We start from the raw sequence: 26,524 nt of genomic DNA, 5'->3' as shown, positions 1-26,524 counted from the left end.
TTCTTCCTGTGTGAGCCAAGTCGACAGGACAGCAACATTAGAGTCATGGTGCGGGGGCGCTTGGCCACGCTTCCAGGCAGAAAAGCATGAGCTCAAAGCCTGATTATAAGCTCTATAAGGGTATCAAGCAAATCCAGCCATATCAACATGAGTGTCTTGTGTGAAAGGCGTGTGAAACTGGACGCGCGGGTTATCTGACGTAACGCGTAGGCTGTCGCCACGAACTCAGCTGACCACTTCCGGTGCCGAGATTCTCCTAACCCTTGGAGGAGGGTGTTTGGGAGGCATGTTGGGGGGGGGGGGGTTGGCGGAGCAGGCGCTTCATCCAGTGGGCTAAGCCCCGATAACTCGCAGCGTCCAAATCCAACTTCCACCATGCACCTCAACGATTCGCTCTTTGGAGGGAAGTTTCTACGTGGAGCAGGTGGTACAAAATGAACAACGACCAATTTCGGAAACTGCTTTTCGCCAACTTAGCCAATTCGCCGAGCGGAGCTCAGGATGGCGCTTCCCCATCTCCACGTGCAACTGGAGGTGCTGGGTCCTCAGCTCTCGGGTCGCGACTGAAGTCCAGCATCCCGATGACACCGTGAGTTCTACCTCAGCTTCTTTGGAACAGTTCTGAGGGTGGCATAAACACTGACACACGGTCTTCGCAGACGATCTGTGGCTGGTGCAGGCTCAGGCCGCGTCGACTTTGCGCGCCAACTCGCTGAGCGCAATAACCAAGACCGACCGCAGAAGAAATTCCGAACCTCTGCACCGAAGGGCACAAAGTTCGCGGAGGGCTACGTTGACCGCGCAAAACAGAGACAGGCAGAGGAGGAGGAGGATGATAAGGCAGCGCGGATACAAGCGCTAGAGGAGTCCCTGAAGAAAGAGGAGATCGATCAAGCCACGTTTGAAAAGCTAAGAGACGAGATTGCTGGCGGTGATCTGTCGAGTACGCACTTGATCAAAGGCCTCGACTTCAAGTTACTCGAGAGGGTCAGAAGAGGCGAGGATGTCTTCAGTGGAGCAAAGCCCAGCCAAGGGCAAGCGGAGCCATCGCCCGAGGCCGAAGACGAACCCGAGGAAGAGGATGTGGACGACGCATTTGAGGAGTTAGAGGAGAAGGAGGTCACTGCTGTCGAGAGGGAGAAGGCTAGGAAGAAGGGTCAACTAGCCACCACGACGCTGGTCCCAGGACAGAAACGGACGCGGGACCAGATCCTAGCCGAGATGAAGGCTGCCCGTGAAGCTGCCAAAGCACAGCAGGAGTCGGCTCTAGGGTCAAGATTTAAAAAGATTGGCGCCAAGAAGGAGCCAGGCTCAAGGATAGAGCGCGACGCCAGAGGCAGGGAGGTGCTTATCATTGTCGATGAAGACGGCAATGAGAAGCGCAAGGTTCGGAAAGTTGCAGCAGAGGTTGAGAGAGAGCGCGAATCTTTCAAGGTTAATCCTAATGCCGAAGTGCTGGGTATGGAAGTCCCGGAGTATTACAAGAAGAAACTAGAGGAGCAGGCCGACGCGGACGAGGAGGTGAATATGTTCTCTGATGTGGAGTCAGACTACGATCCACTGGGCGGCATATCATCCGATTCGAACGACAGTGACGAGCCTGACGCCGACGAGGCAAAGAAGAAGGTGGCAAAGGCACAGTCTCAATCACCAAAGAGCGAGGGCGAGGTCGACTCTATAAGCCAAGATGCAGTTCAAGAGGACATGCGGCCCCCACCCAAGCCGCAAGCACAACATCCTCGCAACTACTTCAAGTCCAGCTTGATATCCGAGGAAGAGAATGCGCGACCGGCCATGAGCGATCCCTCGGTTCTGGCTGCTCTCCAGAAAGCAAAGACGCTCAATGCAGCCACTAAGTCGGAGGAGGAGCAGAAGGAGGCAGATAGGCAGGTGAGGCTGAAGAAGATGATGGCGTCCGCAGATCGCGATGCGGAGGATATGGACCTAGGATTCGGCACGAACCGCCTGGCGGATGAGGAGGAGTTGGAAGACGACGGCAAGACCAAGCTGTCTAAATGGGGTGCTGACGACGACGATGAAGAAAGAGGCGGCGGCAAGTCCAAACGCAAGCGAGGGCCCAAGAAGAAGAAGGGTGATGTCAACAATGTTGCAGACGTGATGAAAGTCCTCGAGAAGAGGAAAGCGGCTGGCTCGTAAAGACCCGGCATGGGCTCAGGGGAAGTGGGCAGGTATGCACCAGTGAGCCAATACTGAATTGATGATACCCTCGAGCATGGCCAACTGTTGGCGAATAAAGCGTAGAAAAAAATTATTTGTATATCCAATGATGGCTGACTGAGTACCGATCGTGATGCAGTGCTGTCCTCCTCTCACAATGTCCACTGGGCTGCGAACATGTGATAGAGGCCGTGAGCCCGCTTTGTTGCCGGGTGAAGCGCCGCAAAGAAGTGGGCGGCTTAGACCCTCCGCCTCGGCGACCGCTCCTGCGACACACCGAACACTGACCGCAACTGACCGTTCCGTTTGCTGTTCCTTGCACCTCGCTCTGACTACACCTTTAGACTTTGCTCTCGCTCTTTGTTTCGAGGTGTCCCCACAGTCACTGCTTCTGAACACTCCATCTCCATTCATTTGAGAAAGCAGACACTGCATTCTGCCGATATGACAGAGGACGAGAGAGTCCCAGTCTGGCTGGACGCCGACCCTGGACACGACGTGAGTTGCGTCTCCAAGCATCATGAACCCTCAGACTCGCTCGTTCGTCTTTGATAACGCACAATTCGAGACGAATCGCGATTGAGAGAGACCATGACGGTTCTTAACGACTCCTGCGCACATTGTTGAAGTCTTTCTGCTTCACCGCAACTCATATCCCAACCCGTTCAGAAGCACCACGTCTTTAATTTAAGATCTTTCATGCTGACCGGAGTCCAGGACGTCTTCGCGATTCTTCTCGCAGCATATCACCCAGGCATTAAGCTTTTGGGCATATCGACAGTCTTCGGCAATGCTCCGCTAGAGTACGTGCGTCCCGGATTCGCAATCGTTCCGGACCGCGCGCATCGGAGACCCGAAAAAGCATGATGGGTCAGTCAGCGGTCTTCCCGCGGCGCCTCTTGCTTTGGCAGATCCCGGTCCAGAGCGCACCACCGTTTCGTCCCTGTCAACACGAGGAGGCCTGCAGCTGACCACAGCCTCCCAGGAAAGTAACCTGGAATGCCACCAGCGTGCTCACAGCCATTGGGCAGCACCAGAACATCTCTATCTACCCTGGTGCGTCGTCGCCGCTCCAGAGGCCGCGCCTGTCCGAGAACGCCGAGGACATCCATGGCGAGAGCGGCCTGGATGGAACGTCCCTGCTGCCTGAGCCCCTCGTCCAACCACGGAAGGACGTCGCCGCCATCGACGCCGCCGCCGCCGCCTTGCGGTCGTGCAAGCCCGGCACGGCGTGGGTTGTCGCAACGGGCAGTCTGACAAACGCTGCCAAGCTGTTCCAGACGTATCCGGACTTGATCGGTCATGTCAAGGGACTGAGTCTCATGGGGGGCGCGGTCGGAGATGGCTTCACCAGCGCTGTGTACGGCATTGTTGATGGTAAGGCTCGCATCGGAAACTGGACTCCATGGGCCGAGTTGTGAGTGTGCTCTATTCTTCTCATTCTACTGCGTCCATGAGACGCTCATCAACACTGCTTCCATCGATCATTGGGAACGACAAATGAACTGCTGTCTTTGACAGTGCTGAATTCTGGCTCTCGACATTAGACTTCATCGTGGTTCGTAACAAGTGTTATGCCTTTGATGAAGTCCTAGCCTATGATACTTCGCATGCCAACCAGACATGGCCAGTGTCAGATTCCATTGATGTGACCGTCACACTGACACTCGAGGATATAGCAACATTGTCATTGATCCAGAAGCTTCCGCATTCATCTTCGACACCAAGGAACTCGCAGCCAAGACAACCATCTTGCCTCTTGACACGACACATCTTGTGCTCGCGAGGCAGGATGTCCAAGAGCTACTTCTGTACGGGGCTGACAGGGTGTCCCTGAACGACTCGAAGACAGAGCCGGTCGAGACCACCGGGCCTAGGATCGGCAAGACAGTTCTCCGAACGATGCTGGTCGAGTTGTTGATGTTCTTCGCGAAGACATACAAGTGAGTGTATAATATGATCGATCAGTCTCCATGAAGATATGTTGAAGCTAATGGCCTTGCCTGTGCTTGACAGAGACATCTTTGGCATCATCGAGGGCCCTCCTCTACATGACCCGCTGGCAGTCGCCGCCGTACTGACTGGCACTAAATGGGAGATTCCATTTGACGAGTGCGACCCCAACTCATCCTCGGACAACCCGAACAAGCGCGAGCGCTTCGCCGTCAAGGTCATCACCGAAGGGACCCACGACGACGCTCTACACCGGGGATCGCAGCTGGGCCGCACCATCGCAACGTTGCTTCCGGCTGGAGAAGAAGGCGTGCGGATACCGAGGGGTCTCGATACCACTAAGTTTTGGCACGTGTTGGAGGAATGTGTCCAGCGTGCTGATGAAGCGAATGCTGCCGCCGCGGCGTCGCGAAATTAGTTGGTTGAGCCCCATCATTGGGAGAAGCTCCATTACGCAATGGACCTCCACCGGACCTCAGCTGCCACGGCGCTGATCAGGCAGTCATCAGGCGTCAAGTTGCAATCACAGTGCTCTTGTACCGAAATCTAGCCGGCGAAGGCCATCCCTGCCTTCTATCTTCTGTAGCATTCATCACTTGATACTAGACAGCATAGAATCCATCCATCTTGACCGGATCCGGGAAACGTGAGACCATCCAGAGCTAATGGTCTCCAAGTCACATTCGAACTGGGCGGAAGCACATGAGAAGGTACGGGATCTGCCCCGTACAGCGATGCCATCCAAGAAAAAACATCCCTAGCCTTCCTAGCCTTCCCTTCCCTTCGAAGCCCACCGCGCCTTTCCCTTTCGACCTCCAAAGCCTCCTAGTCGTATGGAAAATTTCCCGTTCCGTCGCGTAGAGACCGCACGATGTGACCGTGAGCCTCTGGGCAGCCCAGCGCCGATCGCAAATCTAACGAGGTTTGGGGGACATGACAAGCCACACCCGTCAGCTACTGTCCCGGAGCACGACCGTGTTGGTGGAGGCAATGGCATTTTCTCCGCTCTCCAGACGGCTGTCTCCTGGTACGATGGAGCCATCCGCCCTTCCCCCGGGATTTGGCGTGTGCTCCGATCTCAGATAGGCGAGATTTCAATGCTACGATGAATTAAGTTTTTTTCTTCTTTTCCCTTTCTGTGATAGTTTCTCCACCACCTGTGAGGGTTTCACCTCGAGTCACCACGAAAGGGATGGCTTTGCGGTAGCGACATACCTACACATATCACTAACGTTGACCTTTGCGTCAGCTAGGCGGTAGTAAGGAGGCTGTGCGCCCATGACAAGCCACCCATGAGTCGAATTCAGGAACAGGACCGCTCCCAAGACACAACGGCCGAACTGTCGTAATGCGACATGCTATAGGTGTCCGGGGGTGAGGGGGGCACGCATTGCATGGCGCACAAGTCCCCCAGCCCACAGGATACATCGAGAAAAGAGAGAGGGAAGATGACGCCTGCGGCTCGGGAACTCTAATCTACGCGAAACAACACAGACTTTCCCTCCCACTGCACGGCGGAGGAGCCAATCGCCAGACTAGCCTCTGTCGAGCGTGACCTGGTTTTACTGGACCGTTGATCCCAGGGTTGATCGTCGGCATAATTGTGCGAGGTGCGCCATCTGCTCCATCTGCTATCCGGTCGTCCCATCTTCATGAAGGGCCATGCCAGCCCTCATATAAGCATTGCGCACGACGAGGCAGGGTCCACGCAGGCACGCAGGGAGATGGGCAGGCGAACGGGCTTCAAGCATCAACTCGCGCGACACCTGCCTGTCCCTCTCTCGCAGATCGGACGGAATAACTTGCTCAAAACCGCCATACACGCACATCTTATAGGGCCTAGAAGATGGGAGGAGGGGGATCTGGTCGTCGGAGCAGAAAGCTGGCAGGCTGAACCGAACCGAAGCGGCTCGCCCGAGACAAACCCGCAAGGCTGTGCCTGCGCCTAGTCAACACCTGCGCAACCTTGGAACCTGGCCATGCATGAATGCGCAGCACCGGATTTTCCGACGGCGGCCTCCGTTCTCCAAAGCTCGGTTGGTTTTGTTGATCTTGAGTCGATCATCTGCACGTCTCATAATAGTCCTGCGAAAGCAGAGTGGGAAGCTTCGAGAGATAGTGGCCGTTATCAGGCATAATCCGAATGAGCCAACTGAATCGAGACTTTAGTCTGTTCTACAAGCTGGAAACAAACGGGTCACGGCCGCAAAAACAACCCACTTGGGTATTCTGGACGACTAGTACCTGCGTAAGCGCTCGAGCCCGGCTGTCATCTTAACGTACACAGCAACGGTATCACAAAAGGTGTGCAACTTAGATGTGACTCGGCAGTGACGGAGGTTTAAGATTGTCCCCAATATGCGATGCGTGCATCTCAGAACGTCAAAACTGCACAACATCCATGTCCACCTCGTGAGAACAGACTCCAGACCTCCCGGCACCGAAATGACATGCCAAAACCCACCATCCTGACGTCGTAACACAAAACGCCCGTGCCCTTGGTCTGGCAAATGCCAACCGGCCGTGGCCGTCAGGGAGCAGGCAAGGCTCCCCGAGATCTCAATCGCGCCCGAATGGTAACCTGCGGTTCCCACAGACATGCAGCACGCACAGAGAAAAACAGAAGACGTTGAAAAAAAGAAAAAAAAGAGACGTGCCCCCGGAGTTCTACCGGATCGCCATCGATCGGAATCTGTTTCGGCGCCATCGATCAAAGAAGAGCCATGAATAGCAACGCCCTCTCGAATCAAGAGATGTTCTTGCACTCGCAGGAAATACAGTATCGCCGCCGTAAAGCCTCGTCAGCGTGCTATGGGCAGAAAAGCATCCGCGCAACTCTGCTCAACCTGAAGCTAAAACAACATCATCATCATCATGCCATACGTAGACGTGTACGCACCCAGGGAGGGTTGAGAGGGTGTTCCAGAACATGGCAGAACCTCGGCCGCTGGTTGCTCACCAGGGCGCCCGGCCGGAGCAGACTGCCCACAACGGTGTGGCAGAGGAAAAAGGCCCTCCTCGAACAGCGCTGCAACGTGCCATGCTGCTCGGTGTACACACCGGCGTCGAGGTACGCACTTCAATGCGGGACTAGTAATGGACGGGGCCACTTCCAACTTTGTCGGAGTCCAAAATAGTTTTGAAACAGCCGAGGCGGGCTGCACCGGCGTATGTGGGCGACCTGGGTTAAAAGGACGACCGCACTGTTGCAGAGTCATCGATAGGACCTTGATCAGCCGCTTCATGGGCCATGGAAGCGAAAAGCATGGGGTGGACCCAAGGGATCTACGCGTCAACCTTCTCTCCCGGCGACGTCTCGACAGGGCACCCTTTTCACTATGGCCACAGCCCGCTGGGGAGTGCCCTTGACACGTCGATGGGCAGATCTACGGCTTGTGTCCTGACCTGACCAGTCCTGGTACTTGGGACGATACTGAGTCGAGTGAAAGCAGGCATCTCCTAGTAAGATCTTGACAAGATAGTCCCTGTCGGACAATGTCTGCTCTCTCCGCACAAACCTGAGATAAAGCTGTCAGTGACGAGGCATTACCGAGGCAGCACAGTCCCAATTGGCCAGATCATCGGAAGCCAGCGGGTGAGCAGTGCTCATGGAGTATTGGGATAGTCCACCCAGCTGAACTCTAAAACATCGGATTGTATAGATTGATTGTCTGAATTAATGGCATGGAAACCAAGGCGGGAGGGCGCAACTCGTACCTGGCAGATCCTCCGAACCTTGATTCGCCGCATCCCCATCCCAGTGTCCCAGGAGCCAACGAGATGCCAATCGCAAGCCGTCGTCCCAAGGCGTTGCGTTGCGGGAGACGCGGCTGGCCCCCAACAGTTGCACGAGCTCTCAAGGTTCAAGAAGCGTCCTGCAGGATCTGGAGAGCACTGCGATGGTGTGGTGACCCGAGTGAGGGCATAGGATGGTTTCCCCAATGAGAACCCGATCGCGATGCCAAGCAGTGAGCGTGCATATGCCGAGGTCGGGTCCAGACGAACGGGTCACCCCGAGAGCGTTGGTACGCAGTGCTGTTGGTAGCTAAGCCTCGCCCCCATCATAACACTTTCGACTTTGGTGCGACTGCCAAACGTCTGCAGCGGCCAGGATGCATCAGGATCCCCTACGACCTGCCCAGAAAGGTAATCATCCCCTTTGAGGCAGAAAAGACGCTGCCTGGGAAGGATGCCAAAGTACAGTACATCGCAAAGGCTGCAAAGGTCAGTGATAAAGAGTGACGCATCTGCCTTTTCTGCGCGCCGCTCACTAGGCTCAGGCAGTGGCCGAGACCACCCCCGCCGATAGACATCATTAGGATGCAAATGGGATGTCCTGCGATCTGCAAATGCGTCACCACCAATGCCCGTTACGTCGAGGGTTGGTTGCCAGTTCGGGCGTCGGGTGGAAACGAGGGACACGAAACAGGCTCAGCCAATTCGCAATGCAGCCCTCTGTTGATTACCACCCGCAGCAGGCTCAGCACTGCCCAGCTCTGCGCTACGTCAGGCCATGACGCCGGGCAAAGTCTTCAACCCGCCCGCGACTCTAGGCCTATGATCTGCTCCGAGGAAACCGTAGCGCACAGCGCAGTCTAGGGGAGTCCCTTGATGCAGCTTGGGACGACGGGGACGACTGGGGACTCAAAAAGTACCCGGTAGGCTCGTACTCGTTCTTTGGCCCGCTGTCATTCACGGCGAGAGGGGATGGCCCATGATGTCTGTCCCATGTCAACGTCAACCTCCCTTCTGACGTTGATGCATTCAGGCCCAGCGAGTGAGCAGCCAGACAGGGTTTTCAGAGCTTCCATTGTGAACCGTATCTGCGGTTCCAGCTTTTCGGCACGCATGGGACAGCCTGCAACATGCGACCTGCACCCCTGCGTCTTCCCCTCAGTTGGCGTCGAGTCTGCTAGTCTGCGCAGCACCCAAGCAGCCATTGAGCTTTCAAGCGGCCCTGCAGTAGTGCGCTCTTTGTGCTGTAGCTTCGCAACCACCACGCAGCCACCACGCAGCCAGTTGCAGACAGCACAAGGACGGGTGGTTTCAGGTCTGAGACTTTCCCGCTTTTGACAGCCCAGAAGACCATGCTTCTGTCAAAGCTTGATGATCGCTCAACGATATCATGATGGCAGCGTACTTCCTTTTATGGGCTGCCGTCCTATATTCTAAGCCAACAGGGCTAGCTGCAGCGCGGATCGCAGCATTGGGAGCTATTGCAGCATGTAGGGGGACGTAACATGTGACATGAGCTGCTTTTTACCCAGTAGACTATGTGCTGCCGTAGCACACATCAAGAGGATTCGAGCTCGGTCCGTACTCCGCGCATCCTGTTCTTGGCCGGGTTTCCGACTGTGCCAATTGGCATCTGATACGTCCGTCCCGAGTGCCACCGCTGCAGCTCACAGGCACGTTCCTGCGAGTCTTACACTGCCTCGATAAATGTCCATGCGGCAGATGGCCTGACAGGCAAGGCTGTTACTTTTCCGACGGCCGACAGATGCCTGGATCTGAGACACTCCAGGGCAGAGGCTGCTGTCAACGGCGGGGTACCCATACCGTTGAGATTGCGGTCCCATCCGAGACAGTTTGGGCAAGAAGCAGCAATGGAACGATCGTCGCCCTCGCCGTCTACCGCCGAGACGCCTAACCACATCAAGTCTAGAATTGACAGCCCCAGCATCGGTGTGCGAGGCAGTTGGGGAAGAGCCCCACGGTCAAGGACTTGGAAGATTGTCGAGAGGCGATCGCCGGATGCTTTGAAGAAATGCGACCGAACGTTATCTCTCGTGGCAGACATGCCAATGCAACCACCCCCACGAAGGATGCGTGTACAAAGTCGTTCGTGGGGTCGCTTCTGCGGGATGAACTGTTCTCTCAGCCCTCACAGGAAGAAGAGGAGCTGGGGAACAACAATGGAGAAGGCGGTCTGGTGCCGCTAATGTGTCCAACCTGCGTTCGCGAAGTTTCCGCCTGCTACTGCATGCCACACCGACAGTGACGCCCTCCTCCTGCACTGCTGGCAAGCATGTTCTAAAATCCTTCTAGACTGACCTAAGGCCGCGACAGTGTTCATGATGGATTGCCCTCGGCGTGCCCGCGCCTGTCATCATTTCATGGGCAGCGACGGTATGATCGCCGCCTCAGTGTAAACATTGCCTATGCTGCTAGGTCGCAGCATCGTGGACCTCAATAATACTCGACGACAGACTATTGGCAGCCAGGGATTGGGTGAATCAAAGCGTCGGGCGATGTTGGACGCATGCGATAAATGAAGTGGATGGCGCGAGTCAAATTGAAGCGGCGTCGCAGAGCCGACCTGGACCCCACCAAGCTGCCGAGCCAGCAGGCCTGCCCACTCCTGCTCCTACGCCGCTTGTTCGAAGCACCTCTCAGCGCCCGCTGAAACCTTCGAGAAGGACAAGGAAGGCTCTGCTAGCCAGGACCGCGGAATTGCCAATTGGTCACCGGCCCCGCAAAAATACTGCATTGATGGAGGCAGCAAGGGATTCCTTGTCACCGTGCGAGAAGCTCGAATAAGCCCGAAGAAAGTGCGTGCCTGATGGGTTATAGTGAAGAGTCAATGTCGCCAGTCGAGGTACAATCATCTCGACAAAGCTTTCACCAATTAGAGAACGCACCGACGCCGTTTTCACACCGGTTCTTAGGCAATGCATCTCTCGCCCGTTATGGCATGACATTGTTGAGAGTACAGAGCTCAATCAGAGCTCACCGCATCGAACTGCTAGAGTTAGGCATGGGAATTAGAATGGCGGGGTGCTCCATGAATCCTTGCAAGGAGCTCAAAGCTGTTCACAAGTCGCGTTTAAGTCTTCCACAACTGTCTGCCCTCGGTCGAAATTGTATCGCCGCCTGTGGGCAGAGTAGTTGGTGGTTTTGAATCAGTCAAAGGACCGAATGGATGCATGTCGAGACTCCTCATTTCCTCCCAGACTTCCTGAAGACTGACAGAGTCTGCGGCTTTAGCACGTGAGTCTGCTCGTGGTGCCTAGCAGAGGGGGTCAGGTGACGCAGAGATAGGCGAGTCGCTCGCCATCCAGGTCCTGAGATCTTCGCGGTGAAGCTTTCGATGCTTAGAGGATCCAGGCCCGCAGAGATGGTACGAGAGATTGCAAAGTCTAGGGGGTCCCTGTCTGCTTCATGCGAGCCACTGTGGGAATCCGGGGCAGCAAGCTGCTTGGGCCGGGGAGGTCGGCTTTTCCCACCATGGCCCTCTCTGGGCCGTCTCTCGAGCCACCAACAAGGAACTTGACGGCCGCCCGCGGCCCGCAAACCAGCGGTCCGTAATGGGACCAAGCCTCCGCTGGAACTAAGTGGTCAATATTGGTTTTCCAGCGAATCCAGCCATGGGTCCAGGACATTGATATACAATAGCCACGAGTAGCTTGGCCGCCATCAATTTGGCTGCTAGCTAAAGTTGGTTCGATGAGCAAGCGACTTGAGACCCTGGTGGTACTTCGTAGCCAATGCCACAATACTATACCACAATAATCATGTGAAAGAGGTATTTATCCCAAGACGGCTAGCATTTGTCCACAGTGGGTTCTCCTCGCGCCAAAACGGTCCTCGCGGCGAAGATCTAGTAACGTTGTGGGGAATCATACTGTAGCATGGCACATGCCTCGTTGTCCATCTTCGTCGGGTTAGGCATAGGGTGACTGGGGACACGACGAGGGCTATCTGCCGGCAGTCGTGAATGGAGCAGCAACAACACATGGCCAATCTAGAATGCCCTTCAATGACGTGCGGGTATCGCTACCTGATCCGATCCATCAGTGTCTCCGCGAAGGTCGACGGACACTTCCGAGAGGATCCAGAGGACATCGGATCATAGCAACCGGACTCACGATGAAGTTGAGTTGAGATGCGAGACGTTCCATGGCAGAAACGTATTCCACGACCTTGGACTTCAATCAAACTAAGTTCGATCAACGCCCGCCAGCACCCAAAAGATTGGTGGCGAATTCGGATCGTGAGCGGGCAATCCATGGTAAAATCGCGCTTATCTAGGCCCAGGTCCCTGAGCCCGGCGACGTGGAATGGCAGCCGCAGATCCCTCTGCCAAGCAAAGGCGATGAGGGCCTCGATGGAAAGACCGCTGTCTGCTTTCATGGAGGCTGCTGGGCTGCTCGACACCGCCGGGCACCGTGTTGGATTTCTTGACCAACAATTGTGGCCCCCGCCAAACTGCTGCACTCATTAGCGAGAGTGTCTGCCGGTTCCGGCAGCCCTAGACCCTGGCGTGGATGTAACCTTGTGGTGCAGAGTTGTCAGGTTCCGCTGCTTAGCGAGCCCTGACAGATGGATACAGGACCACGGTTCGCGGGAATTTAGCAAAAGACGGTCTGACGGCTCATGGGCAGCGGGAAACGGGGCCGGCCACTAAGCCCGTCAGTATATACAGTACAGAAAAGCGAGTACTGTGCACAGAATGAGCAGGGCTCGGTGTCGGCGAGACGTGTGAACATGAGGGCCTGAATGACTCGGGAGCGACGGCGGGAGGTCCCGCCGGGTCTGCTGTCCCATCTGCGCTTCAGATCTCAGCAAGAGACCAGATCTGAACGTGCGATAGGAATGGGGTGGTCAACGGCCGTAAGGAGCAGAGTACTAACCATCGGAGGCCATTCCTTCTCTGTTCTGCCTGTCGTCGCGTCCCAGCAGCCTTTGGGTGGCTGTCGTAAGACGAGCCGACCGATTTTCGAATTTTCCGTGTTGGGTGAACACGCAGTACCTGCATTAGATTGGCAAGGTTGTATGCAGGTACGAGAGGCTGCCACCACCAGTGTCGACGGCCGAGTACCACAGAGGCTGAGCTACATGGTGGCTGCGGATGTACCGACCAGGACGGGGGATGCAGACGGCGGGGACGACAGGGGTGGTTTCATCGAGGGAGCCCAGAAAACCCCTCATACAGTCTCCAAACGGACCAGACGGAGCAGCAGCTGGAACCTGACAGATCGACTGGAGTTGGTACTGCGCATTTATGACAGGCTTCCAGAAGGGGACAAATGGCCGCCCGCAGAATGAAGCAGGAACGTTTGCATTACGGCTTGCAGTGGAGAAAACGGAGACGATCGGTCCATTATATCATGCAAACCAACGCAATCAGGTGACAGGCCCAGACTCGGAGCCGCAGACCTCGCAGGCCCTGCAGGAACACCGTGTGCTGGTACGACAGCGAGCAAACAGACAAGCATGCAAGCAAAGCAAGCCCTTCACCGCGGGCTGCATCGGGAAGGTGAAGACTCCGCGGGCGACAGGGCGACGACGAAGGTCGCTTGGCCCTTGTCTGCGCGGTGGCGTACTGAGCTGAGTACGGAGTACAGTACTGTTGCTGTGGGATACTGTCAGGCTGGCAGCGTGCCAACACAGGTAGTGTAACTGTTATCCGTTGGTTCAAGTGTCGCCGAGGGAGGAACACCCTGGCCCATGAGCATAGCACAACATATCCACCGGTTGGCTGTCGAGGCCAGCGAATGCCCCGATGCCATACCCAAGTTTCTGAGGATCGTCGGCGACGACGTTGTGCGCCATAGTATAGCCTGCGATGCGGCAAAACATGAAACAAGAACCAGTGGATGAACTTGGTGCAAGTTGCCCACGCATTTTTGCCATTTAGGCTGGAGGAGTCGCATTGGTCGCCCAATCGAGGCATGCTGTGCATAGTGCCTAGGTAGTGTCTCTGTGCGTGAGTACTCTACTGGACGAGGCGGACGGTCCAGTGCGGAGACTAGCAGTGGTGCTAGGAAGTATGTTTCAGGATGTCGAAGCAGACGACAGGTGATGGTGGTCGTGAAGACGCAGATCCTGCCTCTTGTGATCGCATGTCCTCCTTCGCAGGTGCTCGTACGGTGCGATTGGAGAATCTGGCTCATGACCAATGCCATGGACTGATGCCAGGGATTGAAATGAGTACGAGCTCTTGAGGGGACACAGGAAGCGGGAGCGGAGGCGGAAGGCGGAAGCAAGCAGTCCCATTGTAAATGCCGTGCTGGAGCGATGGTGTGGGTTGACGAGAGTCAGAACCCAAGTCGATACGTCGGGCCGCCACAACACGAAGAGAACTTGCCGCACTTGGGGGGCAAGTATGCCACCGAATCTATGGGGAGGTGCCAACTGCTTGGGCTCACAGCCACCACAACCACGGGTTGTATCTGGCGGATCGCCTGAATTCATACCTTACATACATGCACGCACGCGCACACGTGTGCACTCGCTGCGGGCCTGAGAGCGTGAGCACATGGGCCAGAAGCCAGCGCCATCATGGCTTCAACGATAGACAATCTTGGGAGTATGTCGCCTGCGATACCCGGTGCTCTGGATCCTCTGCCACCATGCTGGCCTAGCCCAGGTAGGGCTGATGGCTTTCCTGGCAAGCAATTCGACAGACGCAGCCCAGATCCTGGAGCAGCCACAAGACTACTACTACAGATCACAGGTCACAGATCACAGATCACAGACCACTTATCACAGCGCGCGCGAGCCGCTGACATGTTCCAGACGGCGTCAACATGTGAAGCTATACCCGTCGGTCGGGGAGGGGAGGCTGCCGTTTGATAAGATCAAGCCGGACTGCCGCCCACTGCGACCTGGACACACCAACGAGGTTGCCCAAAGCGTCACGCCAAGCACCCTCAGAACCAGACCGTCGCGATACCACCAGCGCAAGCAGCGCCAGCAGCCTGAGCAAAAATCCGTGCGCCGCCTTCTGACTGGTCATCCGGGCCAAGCGCATGCAGGAAGCTCCAGGGCAGTGGCTCTCTCAACTGGCTACTACGGCTGCAGCCGGCGTCTTACCCAGGCCTCTGGTTGGCCTCTACGCTAGGGACAGACGCATTTCGTCACAATCGATTTGACTTCCTCGTTTTCCCTCTGCTAGCGCCATCGATGAGCCATCATCATGTCCTCGCACTCTCTGTGCCTCTCGTTCCCTGCATGTCGGGTTCCAGCCCAGCACGTCTAGGCAGCCCTGAGGAGATGAAGTGCAGAGGAGATGCCTCGAGAGTGGGCCGCGCCGCATCAAATAACTCCACAAACAGGGCTGGCTGCTATCATGGAGGCAATGTGTGCGTTGCGATGCCCCATTCGCTGCGGCCGTCATCTGCAAGGAACGGCCAACGAGCTTCATGACGCATCGTCTGACTGAAAGCTTGGGAGCGAGGCCCGCTAAGATGACAAGACACCCATCCAGTCATCCATCTCGCTCCAGGAAAGACACTTGAAGATGCCATGCACACGCCTCTAAGATGCAGTAATTAGGCCCTTTGGTGCAGGTGCGATATCACTCAATCGACTTATTCTTGGATGCGTCGTCGACAGAGTTTTCCCTCTCCTGATTTGGAAGTGATCCTATTGTTACCGTCACACGTCCCCCTTTAGCCCCTCTGCCGTCAGCGTCGGTCCGAACTATCAAATCTCACTGCAGATTTCAGATTTTTCCTAGATCCGACAGCCACTGCTAATGCGGGCCTGTGTTCAAATTTGGCTTTGGGTTACGTCTTCAGCCTTTGGCGCAATATACTATAGTATCTTGTGTGCCCGAAGCAACTTTACCCGCCGGACCACTTGCCCGTAACTGGGCAGTAGACCTCGGTTTTGGAGGACGCAGCAACTTGGATCGCATTGCCACCTCGTTTGCCATGCACAGCGGCTCATCCTCGGCCATGCCAGTGAGACGACACTTTCAATGCTATTATTGACTCAAGAGGCCTCATCAGAAGATCGGCTGCCGCGCTTGACAGCACAAACCCACATTGCATGTTTCGACTTCCCGGGTCGACTGACAAGCGCGGTGGCGTGGCACGTTAGCTGGGCATGGGAAGTGCCTGAAGATCACTGGCCACGCATAAACTCTAGTAGGGCCAACTACATGTGCTGTGGTAAAAATCTGGCGGCTGAGCCTCCCACCCTAGGCGGAACAAGGCCTGAGCTTCCCCTACTATGGCGACAGGCACACTACTGTGTAGGCCATCACACATCGTCAACAGTCATGGTGACCACTGGATCGGCGCTTTGAACGGTGACGGCGCGACGCTTTGGTGTAGCTCGTCGGCAAACGGGCGTTTCTTATGGAGAGTGTCTCGCAGTCATCTCAGCGTCACGTTCTGCACAATCTTTGGCACGTTCACCATGCCTAGCGCAGGCAGAGCACGTCCAGTCACCCTTTTCGGGGGGAGTCATTGGGCGAGCGACTGGATGTCGAGAAGCGAATGAGTGCGTCGAATTGCAGCTCTGCGCGCGGACAGGCGGACCAGTCGATCCTCGAGTGCGAGCGACATGCTGAGCGATTGTGTGGTCAGCGGCTGTCCTCTGAGTCCTGTCCTATCAAGTGGAGCAGGGACCCACTGCTACGCCGGCGTTATGCAGAGCACAAGACAGGCACAGTGCAGTATGTCTCTTGTGCAGTACCTGTGGGGTCTTTCTGGGCCCCAACCAGCAGCTGGGAGCGAATCCAAGGACAGGAGCAAGCCTGCACGAGTGACAAGCGAATTGTCGCAACCCACCAATTCCAACGCCCTCTGGGTTTTGTGCGCTGGGCGTACCAGGCGTGCCACCCTCCATGTGCCGCGAGTGGGTGAGCATAGGGTACCTGTATCCTTCCCACAGTGCTTCTCAAATTGCGAGCGACAACACGTATGAGGAACCACATCACAATGGTGCACTATCATTGCACGGATTTGCGTCTGCGCCCGCTCGTGTCAACCTCGAATGAAAGACGGTCTCTTGTCTCCATCACCCGCGAGCTGACTCTCCCACCACGACAGCGATCAAGTCAGGATTCAGCGTCAGAATTGCCCACTGTTGCCAGTCTGCCTGCCCGACATGAGAGCCCTGGAGACGATCGTGTTCTCGCCGTGACGTATACCTCAGCTACAAATAGTACAGGAAAAACAGCGTGCGCGGTGGCAAAAAGTCATTCGTATGCCACACGAATAGCTGAATTTGCCCTGTCTTCATGCTCGTACTGAGCATGCCACACGCCTCCTCTGCACCGAGCAACTGACCAGTAACAGCGCCAGGCTCTCAGGCGGTCTGTAGGCGTTGTCTTAGGGAACCCACGGTACACAGTACTGGGGGCCTTGTTCACGCTGTTCCGTCTGTGAGCTGCGAGGTGTCGTATGTGGTGGACTTGCTGGGCTCATCATGCACTGAGCAGTAGTGCCCGTCCAAACTTCAACCAGCGGACCAGCACACGTCTTCTGTTTGGTGCTAGGGTGCCTGTTCTCCACCGCTGGGGCCCTAGACCACTCGGGACCCCGGGACAGCCATGGGACCCACGACCCTGATGGGCCATGTACCCATCTTCGAGCGGTACATCCGACCTCGCGGTCACAGAGAGGTCGCTAAAATAGGATCCGGCTAGCGCACTCTGCCCACCCACCCAGCACCCAAGTTCCTCCCACCATCTCCAGCCCCCTGCCCCAGACATGCGAGCAGGGATGCTGTTTCTGCACCGTCTCGCCCGCCGGGGTTCCGGGACTGGAGCCCTCGTCAGCGGCGGGCGCAAGTGAGACAAGCAGACAAGAGGAAAGGTGGGCAAGGGTGGAGGTCTGGTTGGGCCATGGGCAGGGTTCCTGGTGCATGGCATCCCATTCCGCGGTGTGGTGGTCCAAGGCCAGGGTAGGGACCGGGAGGCGAGCCAAAGCCCTCCCCCCCAGTCAGCGACTCACCCTACCCTTTCTAGGCAATACACCCATCCGCTGGTGGTGCTGATCCTTTTTGGGAACCTTTCTACTATACACTTGCCCTCATTCTTTACATATTCTCTGGGGTTTGCCCTTCACCACACTCATTCTTGTTTCCACTTCGTGATCGGCAGATAGCTAGACGTTTCCCTCTTCCATTTACATATTGGTTCTTCCTTTCTTTACCGGCCTCGACTTTGGAATATCCATTCCATCCCCTCTTTCAGTATAACTCGTTATTGCTACTACGTACAGACGACAACGCGTCCTCCACTCTCTCTTACCGCCTTGCACCCTTGACCCAAGAACAGAGTCAATATCCCAAGGCCCGGTCCCTCCCAGACGAGTTTATGTATAACAGTAGCCCACGAGCATCCAACTAGACAGTTCTCGCTTCACCGACTTGAGACTGTCAACCATTCCTTGAACCGGATCGATCCGACACCACACCATCGCTAGGCCCACTTGCCTCGACAGCATCTCTATTCAAAGAGACGTGTACAATACCCCACCATCACCACGTCGTATACATATAATATCGTAACTGCGGACCAAAGACCAGAGTCGGGCACACAGACAACGATCACACATCACAGCTTGGTGGGTGGGAACAATACCCGAGACGTATACCAAGAGTACATCAAGGCTGATACAGTTGAGACACCAGACCAGCACCACCACAATGGAATCCATGATGGCTCAGCAAGCAATGGCTCCGGCCTTCTTCTACTACAGCCCAGACCCCAACCCAGAGAACAGGCATCACGGGCACTTCATCCCTCACCCTCAACCCCAATCACACCACGCCCACCCCTACGCACACCACGCAGTGCCTCAACAGATGCAGATGTTCCCTCAGGTGCCGGTGCTCCCATCGACACCACTGCCTTCGACACCAGGCTTCTCCCGACCCAGCTCCTCATGCTCACAGCCACCCATGCACACCCAAGGGAAGCACAGCTTCACCAGCGCTCCCCAGCAACAGGTGCTCACCCCTCAGGCATCCCCAGTGCGGGTTCACCAGGCGCTCCACAGGCCAACGATCGTCCTGGACACGGTCAAGTTCGACGAGACAGATGGCATGTGCTACCCTCAGACGCCACCACTGTCTGCCGCGGGCAGCGTGATGGGCAGCCCTGGCAGCTGTGACATGCTGGCGACCCCTCTCAACCCGATGTTCTCGGGCCTCGAGGGCACCCCAATGGGCATCAAGGAGGAAGTCGATGTTCTGCCCGTTGAGCAGTTCCCGATGCTGGAGTGGAACACATGCTCCTCGCCGCCAATGACACCAAGTAAGTCGATACTCCATTGCAGCATTATCCCTAGTCGCGAAAAGCGGACTAGTCCATTTGTGGACGTCGAGCCCAATTGTGCCAGAGTGAAAATCGCATTGTCCTGCGAAAGACGTATCAGGCGCGGATGTTTTTTGTCTGGAGAGAAAAAAATTACACAAGACGGAGCATTAAAAAATTGTCGCCGCCGTTGGCAATTTCTCTATTTTCTTTTTCGCAGTCCTGTGGTGGAATTTTGGAAGCGAAGAAAAAGAGTGCTGACAAGTGGCTTTTTTCCCCTCTACAGTGTACCTGCCCCAGCAGTCGCCATACCAGGGACACGTACAGTTGCACAGCCAGGTTCAAGCTCAGGCACAGGCCGCCCAACCCCAGTACTGCGCATCCGCACCCGCGTCCCCTGCTCCTGGCCACCAGTCCGACCTTGCCATCACCAGCTCGTCCGTTTCGTGCCCATCTCTTTCTCCCTGCCCTTCGCCCTACGCCGCTTCGGAGCAGGGCCTCGACTTCTGCGATCCTCGCAACCTGACCGTCGGCACCGTCAACCCCACCCTTGCACCCGAGTTCTCCGCCCTGCCCACCTTGTGCGCCGGTGACAACGAGGAGAACGACCTTGTGCTCCGGGGCGACGCATACGGCCAGCAACAAACATCCCCTGCAATTTCGCAACACGCCTCCACCTCTTTCGCCGAGGTCACTCCCCCGGTTCCCAACGGTCTGCCAATCTTTGACGACTTCTCCGACCTCGACTCCGAGGACAACTTCGTCAACGGCCTCGTCAACCTTGGCGAGCAGCAAGCCCAGGCGAGGTCGCGATCCAGCTCGGGAGTTACCTCGCACAGTTTCTCTGAGTACTCCGAGTACTCCGAGTCCTTCGGCATGCCTTCTCCCCCAGACTCGGCTGCAAGCAGCAGCGACGGTCACCGTCAAAAGCGAATCAAGACGGAAGGCGCTGCAGACTCTGAGCAGGGCAGCTCCGAGCCTCAGCAGACCCCCGAGCACCAGAACCAGAGTGGCAGCGCCGCCCCAGAGTCAACCACTCCCAACTGTGGCTCCTCTGGCGCTTCCGACAATGGCAGCACCCCTCAGGTTCCCCCCTCAGGGCCCAACCGTCGTGGACGTAAGCAGTCCCTGACCGAGGACCCCTCGAAGACCTTCATCTGCGAGCTTTGCAACCGCCGCTTCCGCCGACAAGAACACCTGAAGCGCCACTACAGGTCCCTCCACACTCATGATAAGCCCTTTGAGTGCAACGAGTGTGGCAAGAAGTTCTCGCGCTCAGACAACCTCACCCAGCATGCACGCACCCATGGCTCTGGAGCCATCGTCATGAACTTGATTGACGACCCAAACATGGCTGCCGCTTACGGCCACCCGCCACCAGGCATGTCTTACGCCCCTGCAATGGCTGGACCACCAGGCCCTGAGGAGTACAGCCACTTCGGCAAGGTTCTCTTCCAGGTGGCTTCGGAGATTCCCGCCAATGGCAGCGACATGTCGTCGAACGATGAGGACAGCAACGGCAAGAAGAAGAGGAAGCGTTCTGACTAAAGCGTCTTCGCTTCCGCGAGCTTGCTCGCTTTTGTTTCCAAATCTCGGCGGCTCTGCAAAAGACAAGACGCTGCATGACTGAATGAACTTTTTTCACGACTAGGCCCACCCCGCTACCTTTACGCGGAGCAAGCCACCCTTAGGGTTAAAGGGAAGGATCACTCCACGTGGGTTCTTGCTACGCACAGCAAGCTCACGACAGGTCATGAGGAGTTTGATCAAAAGTCTACGCGAGGGTAACTTTTCAAATGCTGCATTTACAACACCCTGGGCCTTCCTGTATCACTACTACGAGGTTCTTTCGGTCTCGAATTCGGAGTTCTTTCACCTGAGCCAGGGAATGCATGATGACAACCAAAAAAGGGAGGACAATTGAGAGCGAATCGTTTTTCGGGGGAAAGCAAAAAAATTTTGAGGCGAGTTTCTGATCCTTGAAGGGACAGGACAGCGGGAATGTAAGGAGTCCAGTGTATGTATGATACCGGGGCCGAAGTCAATTTTTTGTGTGAGCGTTCTCGCAATGGCAAGGAAAGGGAATGGACAGGCGCGATGGCCTGGTTTGACGGCCGCGAAAAAGCCTTGTCTGGACAGGCACATGATGGAATCTGAGAGCGGAACTTAGTAGCTTGTTTGTGCGAAATCAAGTACCTTTTCTTTTTGAAAGTCGTTCTCCGTCTCGGCAGTCAGTCTGTGGAGCAGGTTTCTCTTCTACATTGGTTGTAATTCGTCACAAGCAATTGGTACCACGAGACGGGAAGCAGGACAAACGTCACTTCAGTGTAGCTGAATCCAAGAAATACAGCAGAATCGAATCGAATCGAACCTCAATCCGTACCCAGTGCCTTGACCCACAAGTCCCAGGGCTTCAATGTCTGCCAAACGAGGTGAGACGAGAGTGAGATCGGACTCTGGCTGGTGCAGGTGGTCAGAATTCGATGCGGTGCTCTGGCTCTTACCATGCGATACGACGTAATCCTGCCGTGGCAATTGGCCCATAGGCAGGTATCGTATGTCGTCGATATCAGAGGAATAAAAAAAAAACCTAGGCTACGTTGCTTACTTCCGAACTAACCGATTTGGCCCCCGATCTCCCCTCCCTCACCCTCCTCTCACCCCAGAGACCCGTTCCTGCATCCTTTCAGCTGACTGCATGCGAGACGCCTTCGTCTAGAGACTTTTCCACTCGGGTTGAAGTGCTGTACAAAAAGATCATACAGCACACGCACATACTTGCCCTCACCCCCTGCCCCTGAGATCCTGCCGGAAATGACACCATGCTGTGCATCTCGACATCTGATGCGCATTCATCCTCCCCGTTGCACCCCTCCAAACCCCCTCCATCCTTCCTCCCCCAGGAAGACCCCACGTGAGTGGCCAGGTTAAGGGCGACCTGCCTGCCATCCAGCCTACCCTTATCGGTGAGGATTGGCTCGGCGGGGACGGTGGGCGTGCTTGTGCGTCCTGGCAGGCAGGAGGCGCAAGACGGGAGACACGCCACGGAGGGCATCGGGTGGTCGTTCGCGTGCTCGTAGGGCTATGAGGGGCACGGCGAGACACAATGGCGCCCGGGTGCTCTGGGCGCCGGTCGAATCCTGTGCGAGGGATGGCCTCGTGTGGTCCTGCTCCTCGCTCTGCCAGCCGAGCGAGCGCTGGATGGCTGATGGCTGGCTGGACTGGGCTGGCTGTCAGATCTTGTGGATCTGTGGCCGATGTATCTCTCGCCCGGGAGTACATTGCTGCCATGGCGCCTTGTGTCTACGTTGGTGCTGCTGGTGGCAACTGTTTGGCTGGCTGGCGTGGGCCACCGCTCTTGGGTTCCTGCATCGTGGCTGCCTTTGCCGTGATCAGATGGTGTCGATCTGAGAGACAGAGACGTCAGGCTCTGTGGGTGATACCGTTAGAGACCATCTAGCTATCTTGGGCTGTATCCCCCGAGACGATGATTTGGCCCAAAGACCGAATGACACGGTCTCACATAGATTGACCTGACTGCTCAGGATTCATTGGTTGCCCGTATAGTATAGTATCTACTGTAGTCGGGCAATTTGTTCCAGTGATCAAGATACTTTCGTGTTGGGCACTGATGATAGCCGGCCCTAAAACCGTGTGGCAAGCTCGGAAGCAGCAACGTAGACAGTAGATAGACTAAACAGCCTGTATTCCTCCAGCTCGGACCGCGCCGATCTTAGACCACGCGGCGATGTTCTTCAGCATCTGCAGAGCTGGTGGATCATTAGTTTGACTATTGGCGACTATTGCGCACAGATTTTCCAAACACACACCATTCAGGTCCAGGTCGATCTCCCAAGTCTTTGCTTTCTCTAGTGCAATGTTTCTGCGCGTCCAACAAATCACGTCAACGATCGACCAGCACCCCTCTGTCGGTATCACCCAGGGTCCAAGGGCTCAAGGGTTCAACCCTTGCAACCCTTGCCAGGCTAGACCTCGCCGACGACTGGGGATGGCCGTCGAAAACTTTCAACAACGTGGGGATATCGTCTAGGAGGACTCACCCCAAGGGACGAGACTTAGGGCCCCAGCTACGGATCCAGAGATCGACGCCAAGGCAGCCTGAGCAGTCATTGTCGGAACCTGACGAGGCCTGACTCGTCATCGGCGCCCTCGTGAGTCGTCTCTTCAGGCCGCATCAACCTCAGACAGTGTTCCGCTACTATTTTAGAGCGCGATCGTCAATGGCCTGGAGGAACTGACTACTCGGACACCACCGAACCGAGGAGCAGCACGTAGAGGACGAAAAAGTCTTCTATCCTTGGTCACTTTTCGACGTACTGTGCGTGCACGTGGGTGCCACGGCATACGACACGAATCGATACGACCGCGATAATCGGGACCTGACATATTGGGTGCCACAGTTCCCGAAGTCCGCAGTGAGGCTGAGTGCCGGGACACGACACATCAGTCCCGACACTACGGTGGGGATCTCTTTCTGTCGGGACAAGGCCAAGTCTGACGTCTCCGCTGGTGCGCGCGATTCGGTGTCGGTCTCGCAGACGAGACACACGGATATCCAGCCATCCCAGAAGAGTTGGGGCCCTTCAACCTGCCAGCCCGCTCAGGCCTGCCGCGGAGACACTCACTGGCCACCATGGCGCCGCCGCCTCGGAGTGATGGTGGCTTGAATGTCATTGCTTTGATATCTGGTGGCAAGGATAGCTTCTTCTCTGCGCTGCACTGCCTGGAGAATGGTCATCGCGTGGTCGCCCTGGCAAATTTGCACCCTCCGCCACCATCGGCGCCAACTTCTAGACCTGTCAGTGACAAGACAAGCTTTGGCTCTGGCTCTGGGCCGGGTGTGACGGGAGCCGGCGGTAGCCAACATGACAGTTCCCAGCATGCTGCCGGCAGTGTTAGCGATGATCCAGACTCAAGTCTGGCACAGCTGAATCTGAACAGGGACCAGCCCCAGGAAGACGGCGCGAGCGCCGATAGTGACGAGGAGACGGACCTCAACTCGTTCATGTATCAAACGGTCGGGCACCAGGTCATCCCACTCTACTCCAAAGCTACCGGGATTCCGCTGTACCGGCAGCCGATTGTGGGCGGCGCGGTCCAGAGCGGGAGGGAATATTCGACCGCCTCTACGACCACTGAAGACGAAGTTGAATCAATGCTCCAGCTGCTAGAGAAAGTCAAGGCAGCCCACCCAGAGGCCAACGCCGTCAGCGCCGGTGCCATCCTCAGCACGTACCAGCGCACCCGCGTCGAGTCCGTGGCCATCCGCCTGGGGTTGACGCCGCTGGCGTACCTGTGGAAGTACCCGGCGCTTCCTAGCCCGTCATCATCCGTGGCAGGCGCTGATGATGACGAGGCCCAGCTGCTCTACGACATGGGCTCGGCTGGGCTGGACGCGCGCATCATCAAGGTCGCGTCTGGGGCGCTCAACGAGAGCTTCCTATGGGAGAACGTGGCCAGCGCTAAGGGCGCGACGATGCTCAAGGTGGCCGCGTCGAGGTTCGGTGGTGAGGGAGCGGTTCTGGGCGAGGGCGGCGAGTTCGAGACTCTCGTTGTTGATGGGCCGAGTCGGCTGTTCAAGAAGAGCATTGCAGTAATCAAGGATGATAGGGAGGTTATTCGAGAGGGAGGCGAAACCGCGTGGTTGAGAATTCGGTACCCCAGGGTCGTGGAGAAGGTGACGACCGAGGCTGATGAGGAATCATTGGTCATTAGGAGGCCAGGTCTCCTCGATGAGAGGTTTTTTGCGACGCTGGAGAATATGAAGTCTGTTGATGAATCGGATATGACCCAGGACACTGAAGAACGTGTCTCTTCCCTGAGCATGGGGCCTACACTACAGACTTGGGCATTCATCGGCCACCCAAAACACGGCAAGCTCTCGATTGAGGCAGATACCAGCATCCTCGTCGATGCAATCCGTGCTCGTCTCCGGGAGCAGGAACTCACGCCGAAGGCCATCGTCTCCACAGTCATCATACTCCGCTCAATGTCTGACTTCCAAACCATCAACAAAGTCTATGGCTCTCTCTTCTCTGACCCCAACCCACCTTCTCGCGTCACCATCGCATGTGGCGATATCCTACCCGAAGACACAAAAATCACAATCTACGTTACTGTAACAGATCCAGCGAGCGCAGCGGACAGGCAAGGTCTGCATGTGCAGTCCAGATCATACTGGGCACCCGCCAACATCGGCCCCTACAGCCAGGCCATCACCTTACCGATGGCGGCCACAAAGGAGGCGGCCAATGGGCCGCGGATGGCCCACATAGCAGGCCAGATCCCGCTCGTGCCGGCGACTATGGACCTGCCGACAGACGGCGGGCTGGAGATGCAGCTAGTACTCTCGCTGCAGCATCTCTGGCGCATTGGTGTCGAGATGAGCGTGCAGTGGTGGACGAGCGCGGCGGTGTACTTCCCCCGCAGCAGCAAGTCGAAATACGACCTCCCGGCGCAGGACAAGGCGATGCTCGCGTGGAGGGCGTGGAGGGCCGCGCACCAGTGGGTATCGCCCCGGCTCAGCGACGAGGACAACTCCGGACCGGACTTGTGGGACAGGAGGTTCAACGCCAAGTATCTCTTCTACGGCAACGGCGAGGCGGACAAGGCCGAGAAGACCAGCCTGCCGTACTACGCCAACACACCCCGGGATGACGAGGAGGAAGAGGGGCCGAGGAGACCCGTGCCCTTCTTCTTCGCCGCCGAGGTCGACGAGCTGCCCCGCTCCGCCGAGGCCGAGTGGCACGCCCACGCCGGCCTGAGCCACGTGGAGTGGGAGGCCGCGGGCCGGTTCGCAGTCCATGACGATGAGAGCTTCGACACGGTGCGCGGCGGCAGGTGTCGCATCGGCCACTCGGCGGTCGTGCTCGGGCCCGGCGAGGAAGGCGGCGACACCTACCTGCACAGCTTGGCCGCCATCGAGGCCCCTGGTGCTGGCGACACCGCGCAGCAGCAGGCCGCTGCCCCGGCTCTGGAGGCGCAGATCGAGGAGGCTAACGAGCTCGTGGGCATGAGCTATGAGAGCCGCTTCGGGTGCGTGCCGTGTGTCGGATCTAGTGAGGCGAAGGCGGAGGCCAGATATCCCATGCCGTACCTTGTATATGTCAACTGCGAGGTCTTTGAGCCTGAGCAGATGGGGTCTATCATGAGGGAGCTCGGGATGGCTGTTGTGCCGTGCGCGTCGCTGTACAGTGGGCCTGGTGGCGGCACTCGGTTTGCGATGGTGGCACTGTATAGGACCTTGTTGGGTCCGGTTGTGGACGGGAAGGAAGGACATGAGGGATGAGAGCGTCAATGGCGCACACTATCGACAGAGTGTCCGTCGAGGTGATTGGTTGGGGGGTGTCTTGAAAAGAAGTCATGCGCCTTTTC

General features: G+C 56.7%; 6 protein-coding genes across 6 annotated transcripts; 4 read left to right on the top strand and 2 right to left on the bottom strand.

The window, feature by feature from the left end:
• Positions 1-434: 434 nt before the first annotated feature.
• J7T55_008223 (uncharacterized protein) lies at positions 435-2,157 on the top strand (the record flags this gene model as incomplete). Its single annotated transcript, XM_053138519.1, has 2 exons — positions 435-589; positions 660-2,157. The coding sequence occupies 2 exons, from the start codon at positions 435-437 to the stop codon at positions 2,155-2,157; spliced, it is 1,653 nt and encodes a 550-aa protein (XP_052997502.1).
• A 465-nt stretch (positions 2,158-2,622) lies between these two features.
• J7T55_008222 (inosine-uridine preferring nucleoside hydrolase) lies at positions 2,623-4,549 on the top strand (the record flags this gene model as incomplete). Its single annotated transcript, XM_053138518.1, has 5 exons — positions 2,623-2,676; positions 2,896-2,981; positions 3,164-3,595; positions 3,858-4,121; positions 4,195-4,549. 5 exons carry the CDS (start codon positions 2,623-2,625, stop codon positions 4,547-4,549), a joined length of 1,191 nt encoding a protein of 396 aa, XP_052997501.1.
• Positions 4,550-13,908: 9,359 nt separating this feature from the next.
• J7T55_008221 (uncharacterized protein) lies at positions 13,909-14,130 on the bottom strand (the record flags this gene model as incomplete). The annotated part of the gene is made up of 1 exon (XM_053138517.1): positions 13,909-14,130. The coding sequence occupies one exon, from the start codon at positions 14,128-14,130 to the stop codon at positions 13,909-13,911; it is 222 nt and encodes a 73-aa protein (XP_052997500.1).
• Positions 14,131-18,519: 4,389 nt separating this feature from the next.
• On the top strand, positions 18,520-20,677 carry J7T55_008220 (cutinase g-box binding protein; the record flags this gene model as incomplete). Its single annotated transcript, XM_053138516.1, has 2 exons — positions 18,520-19,129; positions 19,416-20,677. 2 exons carry the CDS (start codon positions 18,520-18,522, stop codon positions 20,675-20,677), a joined length of 1,872 nt encoding a protein of 623 aa, XP_052997499.1.
• Positions 20,678-22,089: 1,412 nt separating this feature from the next.
• J7T55_008219 (uncharacterized protein) lies at positions 22,090-23,260 on the bottom strand (the record flags this gene model as incomplete). The annotated part of the gene is made up of 4 exons (XM_053138515.1): positions 22,090-22,345; positions 22,824-22,899; positions 22,960-22,998; positions 23,191-23,260. 4 exons carry the CDS (start codon positions 23,258-23,260, stop codon positions 22,090-22,092), a joined length of 441 nt encoding a protein of 146 aa, XP_052997498.1.
• Positions 23,261-23,783: 523 nt separating this feature from the next.
• Positions 23,784-26,438, top strand: J7T55_008218 (endonuclease-like protein; the record flags this gene model as incomplete). Its single annotated transcript, XM_053138514.1, has 1 exon — positions 23,784-26,438. The coding sequence occupies one exon, from the start codon at positions 23,784-23,786 to the stop codon at positions 26,436-26,438; it is 2,655 nt and encodes an 884-aa protein (XP_052997497.1).
• Positions 26,439-26,524: the final 86 nt, after the last annotated feature.

Source organism: Diaporthe amygdali, assembly GCF_026229845.1.
Source record: "Diaporthe amygdali strain CAA958 chromosome Unknown NODE_4_length_2575358_cov_65_588622, whole genome shotgun sequence".
Classification (NCBI taxonomy): domain Eukaryota; kingdom Fungi; phylum Ascomycota; class Sordariomycetes; order Diaporthales; family Diaporthaceae; genus Diaporthe; species Diaporthe amygdali.
Note: the sequence above shows the minus strand (reverse complement) of the source record. Positions and strands in the feature narration are given on the sequence as shown.